Source organism: Sinocyclocheilus anshuiensis, unplaced genomic scaffold (assembly GCF_001515605.1).
Source record: "Sinocyclocheilus anshuiensis isolate Anshui unplaced genomic scaffold, SAMN03320099.WGS_v1.1 scaffold2129, whole genome shotgun sequence".
Lineage (NCBI taxonomy): Eukaryota > Metazoa > Chordata > Actinopteri > Cypriniformes > Cyprinidae > Sinocyclocheilus > Sinocyclocheilus anshuiensis.
The window spans coordinates 40539-53189 of record NW_015552540.1 but is presented as its reverse complement, the minus strand read 5'-3'; the positions used below and the strand labels follow the sequence as shown (position 1 = coordinate 53189).

The 12651-nt window shown below is 37.7% G+C and overlaps 1 protein-coding gene across 16 annotated transcripts in view; it reads right to left on the bottom strand.

Annotated features, from left to right (window-relative positions):
* Window positions 1–1395: 1395 nt before the first annotated feature.
* LOC107663951 (MAP kinase-activating death domain protein-like) overlaps window positions 1396–12651 on the bottom strand; it is a 39548-nt gene continuing 28292 nt past the window's right edge. For 8 of the 16 annotated variants that reach the window (XM_016454361.1, XM_016454373.1, XM_016454364.1 and 5 more), the window contains 15 exons: window positions 12327–12410; window positions 11519–11677; window positions 11299–11416; window positions 10741–10803; window positions 10025–10145; window positions 9553–9658; window positions 9087–9197; window positions 8873–8980; window positions 8605–8769; window positions 8359–8431; window positions 7611–7717; window positions 5772–5780; window positions 4861–4930; window positions 2787–2833; window positions 1396–2253 (listed from right to left, as the gene is read on the bottom strand). In XM_016454361.1, the coding sequence (XP_016309847.1) occupies window positions 2140–2253; window positions 2787–2833; window positions 4861–4930; window positions 5772–5780; window positions 7611–7717; window positions 8359–8431; window positions 8605–8769; window positions 8873–8980; window positions 9087–9197; window positions 9553–9658; window positions 10025–10145; window positions 10741–10803; window positions 11299–11416; window positions 11519–11677; window positions 12327–12410 (1455 nt within the window). In that variant the 3' untranslated portion in view covers window positions 1396–2139. The remainder of the gene's footprint in view (window positions 2254–2786; window positions 2834–4860; window positions 4931–5771; window positions 5781–7610; window positions 7718–8358; window positions 8432–8604; window positions 8770–8872; window positions 8981–9086; window positions 9198–9552; window positions 9659–10024; window positions 10146–10740; window positions 10804–11298; window positions 11417–11518; window positions 11678–12326; window positions 12411–12651) is intronic. The other 8 variants (XM_016454369.1, XM_016454372.1, XM_016454362.1 and 5 more) reach the window with 7 other exon arrangements.

Genomic DNA, 12651 nt, shown 5'->3' with positions numbered 1-12651 from the left:
CAATGTTACATTTCTATTTGATGATTTTATAGTTAGTTATCCATTTAAAGTATTTGACAAGTGGCTTTTTAAAAGCACAATAAACTTAGTTTTTATATGGTCAGAAAAAAATTCTAAGAGGCAAATCCCTTAATAAATAAAAAATGTATTCTGTGACAGCTGAATAATAATTGTAATTCATGCAGTAACAATATGCACAGTCACAAAATCGGGTTGGACATCTTTTATTTCCATATTGCCAAAGCTGTACAGGTTCTATAAATATTTTTAAATGCTGAAATATTTACATCCATGTCTCCATTTTTTTCCTTTCCCTCTTGTTCTAAACAATAGGCTAAAATGAAAGCCCAAATAATGTGCAACTGTATCTCTCTCACACTTTCAAACAACAGACCTGATCCACTGTCCAACTCAAAACATCCGTTTTGGGAGACTTGGACTCTGGGAAATCAGTTTTGTGCTATTTACATCTCTAAACCAATACTGAGTGGGCTCAAGTCCATTTACAGTCTGCATACAATAACTCAATTTAATGGAGATGCAAAACAACACTTCATACATTTAAATTATTAAAAATGTGAGCAAAACATAAAAGAACATTAAAATATGTAAATGTGACAGCTGTACTGCCAAATCTAGTAGTCAAAAAGAGATGAAACGAGAAAATCTGCACCTCTATGAACAGACACAATCTCTTGCCATCTGTGTTTCTAACACAAACACACACAATTCCACAGACACACACACAAACAGGAAGAGGACACTTCAAACAGGACATTTTGGACACGAGACTTTTCCATCACTATTTAAACAATCTCCAAGTGCAGCTGTCTTATAGATTAATAATGCCTTTTTTCATCGCTGTGTCAAAATAATGACAACAAATGAACAGAAAACATGATGCCTGATCTGCTCTCTGGTCTCCTCATTATGAACACACAGTGGATGAACTCTGAGGACATGACTGGACTTGTTCTTGGTACCCACTAGTGATAGTATTGCACATCTAGAAAACAAACTACAGTATTTCCTAAACATTTTAGTTGCTTTTTCAGCATTGCTTCAGAGATGTACAGATTCCTTTTTTAAATATTCTTTTTTTTTTTTTTTTCAAGTGACATGCAAATTTAACAGTATAGATTAATAATGCCTTTTTTCATCGCTGTGTCAAAATAATGACAACAAATGAACAGAAAACATGATGCCTGATCTGCTCTCTGGTCTCCTCATTATGAACACACAGTGGATGAACTCTGAGGACATGACTGGACTTGTTCTTGGTACCCACTAGTGATAGTATTGCACATCTAGAAAACAAACTACAGTATTTCCTAAACATTTTAGTTGCTTTTTCAGCATTGCTTCAGAGATGTAGATTCCTTTTTTAAATATCAATTTTTTTTCCCCAAGTGACATGCAAATTTAACAGCAGTTCACAGACAGGGAACTTTACAGCAGAACTAGTACAGTAGTTTGAGCCTTTTGAGCTAAAGAGATACACAGACCTTAGACCACTTACAGCAGGTGGAGGAGGGCGAATGGAACATTTACGAATGGGACAGCTGCTCCGTCGTGGACGGTTAAGGCAAACCCCTCATACGTGGCAGCGCTAGATTGCAAAGACTTGAACATTTCACCCACCAAAGACAGAACAGACTGGAATTTACAGTACAACTTAGCACATAAATATTAAATACACAGCCTGTTGACTGATATCAGAGGGGGCTGAAGAGGGGAAAGACGTTTGCCTGATGTCTGCATGCTAGTGCCAACTCGCAAGAGCGGCGCATGGGACCTGCATGCAACCAAATGCCTCTTATTGAAATAAATAAAAGTGTACAAATGTGAGGACGTCAACCAATAGTAGTCAAAGTCTGTTCTTCTTCTGGTTGGTCCATATTATGAGAATGAAATGCCAGCATTTTAGTGTCCAAAGACTGGAATATTATATCAGATACATTATATGAACAGGTTGTTTATTTTAGGATGAAAGTGTAGAATATGTGAATGCATCTACATTTGAATCAGTACAGGAGCAGAGGTCTTTAAAAGGAGCTTGGCAGGAGTGTCAGCTTGTATTGAACAGGAGTAGTATTGCAGGGAGCTCAGGAGTTGAAGTAAACATAGGAGAGAAGTGTGCTAGCTCGGTAGTGGACGAGGGGACAGCATCTTGGGCTTGCCCTCTGACTCTTTCCCCTTGACCGCCGCCATGTAGGAGAAGAGGCAGAGCACCGAGTAACAGATCTGGTGTGCCTGTCCAAGACAGAACAGTTAACAGTTATATATGTATATTCTTTATACAATATATTGAATCAAAGCAACTTTATAGTGATAAACAGGAAAATCAATGATGCAAACTCAACTATGGCAACAATTCAGATTCTGCTGTAAAGCAGCTTTAAAAGACAATTGTGTAATTATTTAGATCGAGTCAGTTCAGCATTTGTTCAGTTCAGATAAACAAATGAAGATCATAAATTCAATTCAGCTACAAGCAATTCCTCAAAAGGGAACAAAGTTGAATGTTATTCAGCTTGAATCAGTTCAGTATTGATTCAGTTCTGTTCAATAACAGTGTCAATGCTGCAAGATGCGACTCAAGCTGTTAAGTGTAGTCTTACTCAGGAAAAATGACTAATGATATTTAAAAATATTTACTATTGGAATATAAAAAAAAACATTGAAATCAGATGCTGCAACAAGTTAAGAGCATGTTAATTGAATCTGGAAATCTGTATTGATACCCAGCTCTACTGTGTAGTACTTTATGAATACTGAAATCTTACCATAGGAGTCTTGTACTTATGGATCACCACTTCTTTAGTTTCAGGAACTGCAAATCCCAGTGCAAGACACAAAATAAAAAGTTCAACAGCAGTGGAATAACAAATATAAAATATTCAAGGCCAGGGGGCAGACACAGAGAGAAAGAAAGAGTGATCGAGACAGAGATAGAGAGAGAGAGAGAGAGAGAGAGAGAGAGAGAGAGAGAGAGAAGGGGAGGCATACATAAGGCCCATGACAAATGAATATTAATAATCTATATCTGACCCCTGCACATTTCAGACAGAGCTACAGAGCACTGAATCTTGCAGCAGAAGAGCAGCACTCATAAAGATCATATGACTGAACAGGATTTATCATCAGTAGACGTTTCCCACAAGACTGAGAAACTCTTATGCAATGGGGAACTGAATCAAGGCAGGCTCAAGGAGCAGAAAGAAAGCCAGAGGAAAAAAGATGGGGGATAGATGGAGAAATCAGAGAGCGAGAGAGAGAGAGAGAGAGAGAGAGAGAGAGAGAGAGAGAAAGCAAGAAAGAAAGCAATATCATTAAAAGTTAAAGTTGGAAGGAAATCTGGGGTCTGCTGGGGTTTTCCATCACTTGTGGAATGACTTTTACTACAGGCATGAGTGTATGAACTCGAGTGTAGGAGAAGCGACATCTGACATCAAGGCAGTGCAGTGCAGATGAGCAGTCGACAGCCATTAGTGGTGAAAAAGGATGTATGCGAGATGATGACAGATGTAGAGTTAAATGAGGAGGACAGGTTAAGAAAGAGAAGAAAAGATAAAGGTGACAGCACTTTACCTGCTGGAGAATGAAGGTTTTCATAGCAGCAAAGATGAGGGGCGGATTACAAAAAGGAAGCACAAAGACACAGCACTAACCCAGTCTAGAGCGACTCTATGACTACAGAAGAGACTTCATACACTGCACCTCCCTTCATTGTACATATCTCCAAAAGCACCGGTCTCTAAAATCTCTACATGGTTTAGTTATTATCTAACTCTATAAAGACTTCTATTCTGGAGACTGACAATTTTGGCTGAAGTATCACTTAAAGCAGTATTCTTGATGAAAACCTATGACTCCTCCTCCAAAAGATGTATCAAAGGAAACAACTGCAATCTAAAATGGAGCTGATCGGTTCATTCGTCACAAAAGAACTTGAACTGTGCATCATTTCCTCAAAGCTGCTGATGGCGTGCAAGACCTTATCCACCGGAAGAATCCTTTTCCTCCATGCCAGAGGTATCATGATATCTTGTTTTAGCTAATAAACAGAGCATTTCTTAACCAGTTAACACTACATAAAGCTGTTAGCTTGCTAACTGAAGATGCATTGAAAACACAAAGAGGGAAAAGTTTGATTTAAATGTTTTCTATAATACAGTGTGATATGTGAATAATAAAAACAATATTTTAACAGATTGTGATAAGTATGTTCATGTTATACCCGATAAATAGATGACATTAAAATTATGTAGTATTTGACTAAATATAACTAGAATTTAGAGCTAAAAAATCAAATCAATTGTTTCAATTGATAGTGAATGGATCACAAAATTATCATGTAGAGTATGAAAAATGCATAATTTGTTTAAAGATCACATTTTATTAAATTTACATGACATTATTTGTGTTTTTACAGATGAATGTTAAGCGAGCATTTCTAGATGGCAAAGTACAAGTAGAGGAAATGAGCATACATTCTTAAATATACAATCCCTGGTGTTAATACTCTAACTCGAACATTAATATAATATTATTAATAAATACACCACTGTCTCAGCCAATGGAATGGCTTTGGGTCCAAGGGGAACAGGATTCTACAAGCAGATAGGATCTGGTTCATTTTGGGCGTTACGTTTCATGTAACGTCATTCACAGACTGCATTACAGGAGCAACAGCTAAAAACAATGGTCCTACTGTCTTATATATAACCTTTGCTCCTAAAGCTCATACAGTCGTTCAGATCGCCACATCTAACAGTACTGAACATGATAACTTCTCTGCTCTGCATGTGACTGGGTTACTGCTGTGTACAGGCCTAGAATCAAAATGGGGGTAATTACCAAACTCCTCCAGGACAAAGACTCCTTTCACTGTATTGCACTTTTTAATGTGACTCAGCTCTATGAAAACCTAAAAACAAACAAAAACAAACAAAAAAACAACAGGACACACTGTTACCAACTCAATCACACACTTGTGGGAAAACAAAAAAAGTATTTTCTGAAGAGATGACAATCTGGACAGTAACTGTAAACTAGGGAGAAACGAAGAAAGAACATGATAAGCAAGCTGTTGAGAAGCTATCAGAACTCAAATATGACTGCACAGAAAGAGAAGTTTCCATGTTGACAGGACTACATGGGCCAGTGACGCAAATGGAGAGCCGTGAAACTTTCAACACCTGAGCAGTCTTCATATTCTTGAGAGTAAAAATAACCCCAGATCTATATTTTTTGTCATTTTTAAATTGTATTAAATTAATCAACAAGTCAACACCATAGCTCTTAGGAGAGTCTCGCTTTCAAAAGATGCACTGTGTATTTACAATACTTGTCCAGCCAAGAGGAGAACTGCCTTCGTTCTACACTATTCATTTATGACGTGTTCTTGAGGCACTTGGAGACTTGTATAACAGATGTATTTTTGAAGCACTTAAGACTAAAGAGCTAATATAAACCCTGCAGCTGTGACCATTTGCACCAAAAGTGGGAATGAAATCATGGCACTGATCCCCCTACGTGCTGAAAAGGCCCATGCAAAGACATCCACGGAAAATTCCATCATCAGAAAAAAAAGAGACACACAGACCAAAAAGAAACCAAAAAAAAAGAGAGCGAAAATAATACAAAAGACATCAAAAAATAAGCACATAAAAAGTGGCGTCTGCCAGAAAAGCTACAGTACAAGGAAAAGAAAGAAAAAGTAAATGAAAATGGTACACTAAAAAGCAAAGACTGCAGAGGTTGTGTACCTTCCGCTCCTTGCAGTGGGAGAGAGCATGGGAGAGAAACGGTTTGGATTATTATTGGACAAAAAGAGCACAAAACACCCTCTGGTGCTACGAGCCCACCCTTACGGTATTAAACTACAACCGCTGATTTCATCCAGAAGGAACAAAGTCTTTGTACATTAGCTGTTAATATCTTACATTATGTTTACGTTAGTTTTGAATCCCTGATGTGTTCCCACCCCATTACCCTCCATGCCTCCTCCACCAGCAATGAGGACCAGCTCCCTCACACATGCCTACAGCCAAAACAGAACAGTGCCAAAACCATTACAACACACACAACTACACTACATAAACGATTTTTAAATTCAAAGTTTTACAATTTCAATAGCGCTTAACTCTGCTGACATTTTACATCTTAGCACTCTTTAAAAGCTCAAGTAACTGACTAGTAACCACAGCGAGGCACCCAAGTCCTCATATTATAGCGATATTTTGTTATTATTTAGTCAAGCTCATCTAGTTCCAAGCCTGTCATTCCAGCTCCTTCTTCTACGGAACAGTTTCGGTGACCATTTGACTCACATTTTTTGGGACAAAAAACAGACATTTCTCAAAATATCTTCTTTTACATTCCACAGAAGAAAGCAAGTCCCACAGGACTGGAACGACATGAGGGTGAGTAAACGGGTGAACTATCCCTTTAAGGTCTTACAGCAGTGGAAGACTATAACCTAAGATAACCCAGGCAAAAGACGTATGTTGGAAACAAATAAAAAATAAATCGCTTATTTAAGGTTTGCATTGTTTCCTAATTGGTCCAGTCTTTTCCAGAGTTTCAGTGTTCCGTAACTACTGCTTCTCCTCCTTGAGGGAGTTCAATGGGATATGAGTTTATTCAAATCAAACAGAAACCAGGATTTTGTTTTCTATACATAAGTTCAGTTCACATTAGAGCTTTATGAACAGCAAAGTAACAAGAGACAAATAACCAGGTTAAATAATCCCAGAACAGCAATATTAGGTGCAGCAGAACGCGGACATATGGTCTTAATCACTTCAAGTAGAATATATCAAATATGTATAATTAAAAACTATTACCTGATTGTCTCCCATTAGAGACAGTTTAAAGCATATGTTTATATAGTTGGTTAATTCAATTTATTAGAATTAAAACTCACTAAAGTGGTTTTAAAGTGGGTTTTAAATAGAAAATGTATTATTTCAATCTCCCCAACAATGTATTTTGTACATTTTGAATACGTTTTGCACAAGGTTCTACATCTTACCTCTGGCACACCACAACAAACCGACATCACACCAACACACTCACAAACCGTAAGGACCAGAGCTGGGCGCCGTGACCAATAACACGTCATACTAACACACACAGCGGGTGGAATGTTCTGACATTTGAAAAAGTAAATCTCTGCTTGTGATTATGCAACCCAAAAACAAACAGCCAGCAAATATAGCCAAACAACAATGACAACAACGAAAAAAAGAAAACAGCTATTCCTCTAAGAGATTCTTCAGGAACAACACTTACAGACCTTTTCCATGTTTTAATTTCTTTTAGAGTCTAATATCAAAACAAATGCTTCATACTTTGATTATTTAACTTTTTAGCGCATTTTCTTATTACTTTGTCAGTTGTTCCAAAAAAAATCTCAAAGGAAGACAGGCACGAATAGAAAGAAAGAGTGAGAGGAAGGAAAAGAGATGATGAGATGAATACAGACGAGAAGTGTCAGAAAAGAGAAACAGGATTGGATGGAATGAGAATGAGAATGAGAGGAAGGGTGGTGTTGAATCTGGCAAGCACTTCGTCATGGTTATGATAAAGGCAATACCTCCTACCTGGCTATGCATAAATTTGAGGTTGATGCCTTCCAGCGTGACCTGAAGGAGACCACCCTCCCCTGTTTTCATGTCCTGTACTGGAAACTCGCCTCCCAGCTCTGGACCTACACACATGGAAAAAAAGCAAATAGCAGTGAGAAATAAAAAAAATACTTTGTTTATTCCAGCAACAAGAAGCGGGATATTATATATCCAATAATACAAGGAGTAAATTGGGCCACTTTCATTGAGATGACTGCCAAAAGCAGTCCATTTGAACTTAATTTACCCTACAAACCCATGCACTACAGTTCAACAGTTTGGGGTCAGTAAGAATTGATACTTTTTATTCAGAAAGGACACAATAAATTGTTTACAAGCAATCGTAAAGATTTCTATTTTGAACAGCATCTTGAAAAATCCTAAAAAAAAGTCTCTTGGTTTCCACAAAAATATTAAGCAGCACAACTGTTTTAGCAGTGATAATAATAATAATAATAAATATTTCTTGAGTACCAAATCAGCATATTAGAATGATTTCTGAAGGATCATGTGACACTGAAGACTGGAGTAATGGCTGCTGAAAATTCAGCTTAGCCAACAAGGAATAAATTAAATTTTAAAATGGATTTAACAGTTTACTGTCATTTTTTATCAAATAAACGAGCCTAACGAGCCTTTCAAAATTATAAAAAAAAAACAAAACAAAAAAAAACATACAGACCCAAAACTCTTGAATGGTTGTGTACAAAGATGCACAATGTACCTGGTTTGATGCTTTGTTGTCGTGCGGCAGCACGCTCCATGCTGTCTTTAACACAGTAGTACAGTTCCCGACACTTAACACACAAAAACACAGGAACAGAGAAAGAGAAGTACAGTGACTGATTCCAATTTCCACTGACTATACTGAAACAATATAAAATCTGTGAATTGAGAATGAGACCGTCACATTTTGAAGTATGTGGTGTGTGTGTACTACAGTATGCCTTTACATTGATGTGTGTCCTACCTTCTTGGTGTAGAACTTGTTAAGCTGTGTTTCTTGACCGTTCCTCCTCCACAGACACAACACTTTGGTCTTGGGACAGTAGGTCATATTTATGAGCTTCTCATACCACCAGCGCTCATAGACCGTGCCGATGTTACTGCGCAAGACGATGCAGTCGTCACACACCTAACCACACACGAGGATGAGGAAAGAAGGACTGAATGCTCATTTACAATACGTTTTCATGCAGACTTGTTAAATGAGGCACACGGCCACACAAAACTCATACCTCCATGAAAAAGATATCACCAGTTGTATCAGTCCCAGCATGCACGACAAATGTCTGCTTCTTAATGTGCCGGCTGCCACTTGGCCTGATGGGAAGCTCCCGGCCACTCTGCAACAAAACAAACGATCTGTCAATCACTCATAACCTGATTCTGATAAGTTTGGCTACTGGTTTCCATGCAATAGCTGTAACTCTTCATTTAACCGTCTCTAACCAAATGTGCGAGGCGGTCCAGGACTTCATTGATCTCTTGACTGTGTGAGAGGCCAATGTGAGATTTCCCCATAAGACGCCGTACCTTCTTCCTGATGTCGTTTTTATTGACCTAGAGAACAGTAAGAGTTAATATTAATGTTAGTTAATATTTTTGTGGAAGCCATAATGCTTTTTTCCCAGTAGTCTTTAATGAACAGAAAGTTCAAAAGAACTTAAGTTATTTGAACCATAAATCTTTTGTAACATTATAAATGTCTTTACTGTCACTTTTGATCAAATTAATGCATCCTTGCCAAATAAAAGCATTGATTTCTTACAGAAAAATGAATTACTGACCCCAAACTGTTGAATGCTAGTGCCTGTATATATACACTGTACTGTATATAAATGTAAATGAATATATGTCACAACTGAACCGTTCACTTTAAAAATCTCCATATTCACTTAAATATATACGTGTATACCTTTATCATAAGCATGTAGGCGATCATGTTATGCAGGAGAGTGGCCAGTAGTCTGTCCTCATCGTCCTCCAGTCTCTTGCGGTCATGCTCTCCCAGAGACAGATACCTGAGAGACCACAGCACAGTCGTATTTGGACAACATAATACAAACACAACAGCACAGTTTACATCTGAATCCTAGCATGACTAAATAGCTTCTAGCTTAAACCATTCCAATATGTTGTCATTCTCCCGGAGCAGAACATGTGAAAGCATTTCAGCACGGTCAGATGGGTATAATTTGTATAAAAGCATGTGAACAACCAATATGCATTCTGCTATCAGTAAAGTATGTAAACTTTTGAAAACAGAGGATTATGAATGAAAGAGATTCATACTGGACTAGTTATGCGGATGTTTTTCCATTTCATTCTGTGTTGCTTTCGATTCGGTGTGAACACTAATGTAGGCACTTAATAAAGAACATACTAACCTGTCAATCATTTCTTGTGGTCCCTGATCCATCCCCATTCCTTCCCTTTCCAACATAACGGCATCCAGGTAGGCATCCTCCCAGAACTGCATCTGATCCCACAGAGTAGAACGCTCCTTACCTACACATACACGCACATTTTCACTCTTAACTTGAGTAAAACAGTATTTCAACTCAACATGCCAGCATAAAACACTGTTTATTGTAAATGTAAGATGTTCAAGACATAGTCATAAAAACTAGAATAAATGAGTATTAAAATAAAACATCCTCCATACAATAACTGCGCAGCATGCAGTAAAAAATAGAGCTTGCTATCAAACCTTATGAAATTAATTTTAACACAGAGATAACACACGCCTCCATACATCTGCTTATTGTTTCAGCATTCCCATTCTCTCAAGCAGCTTTTATTACCCCTCGATTTCACACAAACACATTCAATTACAAAATAAAGTTGTCTTATCTGATCTGTCTGGCTTGTGTATTTTAACTCTCTCTTCATGCAAACAGTACCATGCACACAGCAATACATTCAAATGTATTTAATTTCTTAGAAAAGACACAAATAAAAAAAAAACACCCTACATGCTCCATACAAGACTTAAACACAGTCATAGTATGGATGTGAGGCAAGGCATGTAGTGTCTAATACTACAACTTCACAATCCCAAAATACACACATCCCAAAGGTCAAAGGCAGAGTTCAGCCATACTCAGAGAAAAGGTTTCCATGGCAGCATCCTCCAGTTGGTCCCAAACTGAGCTTTTATCTCGCCCTTCGTAGCATTAAACAGAAGGAGAAAAAGAAAAAGGAGAGAGAGGGAAAAGGAGGTGGCCGCAGAGCAAAAGGCATAGAAAGTGTTAGTGTTAGAAGCAAAGCCGTGTGCTGTCAGAGATATGCAAGCTAAAAATTCATCACACGCTGGTTAATATGAGGACATATTTGGAGCTAAACAAAAAAACAGCAAATTAACAGAACACTTTACAAAGCTCTAATGATCAGAATATAAGCAGAGTTTACAGAACAAACTGTTGCAATCGTTGTTCTGAGCAGCAGACATGTTATTACAACTTGAAAACGCTGAGGTTATGGAAAACCAACAAAGACAACTTTTGGAAATACCTCATCATTTTAATGAACACAGACATTAAAAAATAAGTTGATTACTAAAGCAGTGAGAACGGACATGAAAGAAGAGAAGAAGAAAGGAAACAAAATGAATGGAGGTAAAGGAATGTTGAATGGATTAAGGAAGAGGATCAACTCTTACCCAGCAGCCCCTCACACAGATAGATCCTCATGCTAATATCCTCGAGGGGCGGAGCTGGTGCTCCCTTATTAACACCAAGAGGTTCCTTCACTCCTGGCTTCAGCTTATGAGTCTTGCCCTATATGTGTGACATTGACAATTGTCCATATTCATTATTTTATTATCTTTCATTTGATTGGATGCGGTGAAGAGGATGACTAAAACAAAGAGAACTACTCACAAACACAGAGCTGGTCGCAGGGTTGGTCTCAATTTCACTGTCAGACAGTGTGCCACGGGACAGGTTGAGATGTTGAGCATGTCTTCCTGTCAGGCCGTCTCCAGCAGTGCTGCTCAGGTCACTGTCCGCACCCAGCGTCTCACCTGAGCTGTTACTCACCTACAGATCCAAGGTCAGAGATCAGCAACAGCACAACAAACAAGAGGGATTATGCAGCTACTTAATGGGATAGTTCATTATAAAATGAAAAATCAAAAAGTTGTTTAAAATCTGCATGATTTTAGATTTTTCTGCAATATGACAATAAGCTGATTTTTTTATACTAATGTTTAAAAGTTTGGAATTGTTAAGATATCTTAATGTTCTTGAGAAATGACTGCTACTCAAAGCTGCAATTATTTGATCAAAATATAATCATAACAGCAATACTGTGAAATATTATTACAATTTAAAATATCCGTAATTTAATATATTTTAAAATGTAATTTATTGCTGTGAAGGGAAAGCTGAATTTTCAGCAGCCATTACTCCAGTCTTCAGTGTCACCTCATCCTTCAGAAATCATTCTAATATGTTGACAGTGCTTAAGAAACATTTTCTATTATTATTCTTTGATGAAAGTAAAGTTCAAAAGAACATCACATATTTGAAACTGAAATCTTAAGTAACTTATACATGTACTTACTTTAATTTTAGACCAATTAAATGCATCCTTTTTGAATAAAAGTATTAATTTAATTTACTACATATGATCTGGATGGTATTTTAGGGAAAGGATGGCAGTGTCTCTGTAATGGCCGTGCCCTACCACTGTGCTGGCCTCTGAGTCCTGGCTGGTGCTTCTCTTCAGAGCAGGAGGCTCGGAGCTCGCCTGGGACTCTGTATCACTCTTCTGCAGAAGGGACAAGCAAGAAGAACAATATGAACAACAATATGTACAGGTATTTTTGGAACAGTGTTGTAAATACAACTTAATCACTGATTTCTAGTCGTGCCCTCTTTTGGAAGGCCAAACTTCCAACGAAACACAGCGTCTTTACAACATGACGGTGGCAGTAACAATAAAGTTACGCCTTCTTTCTTTGCGTGAACATTTGGGCGGCGTTATGCAAATCTTCCCACATAGTGAGGTA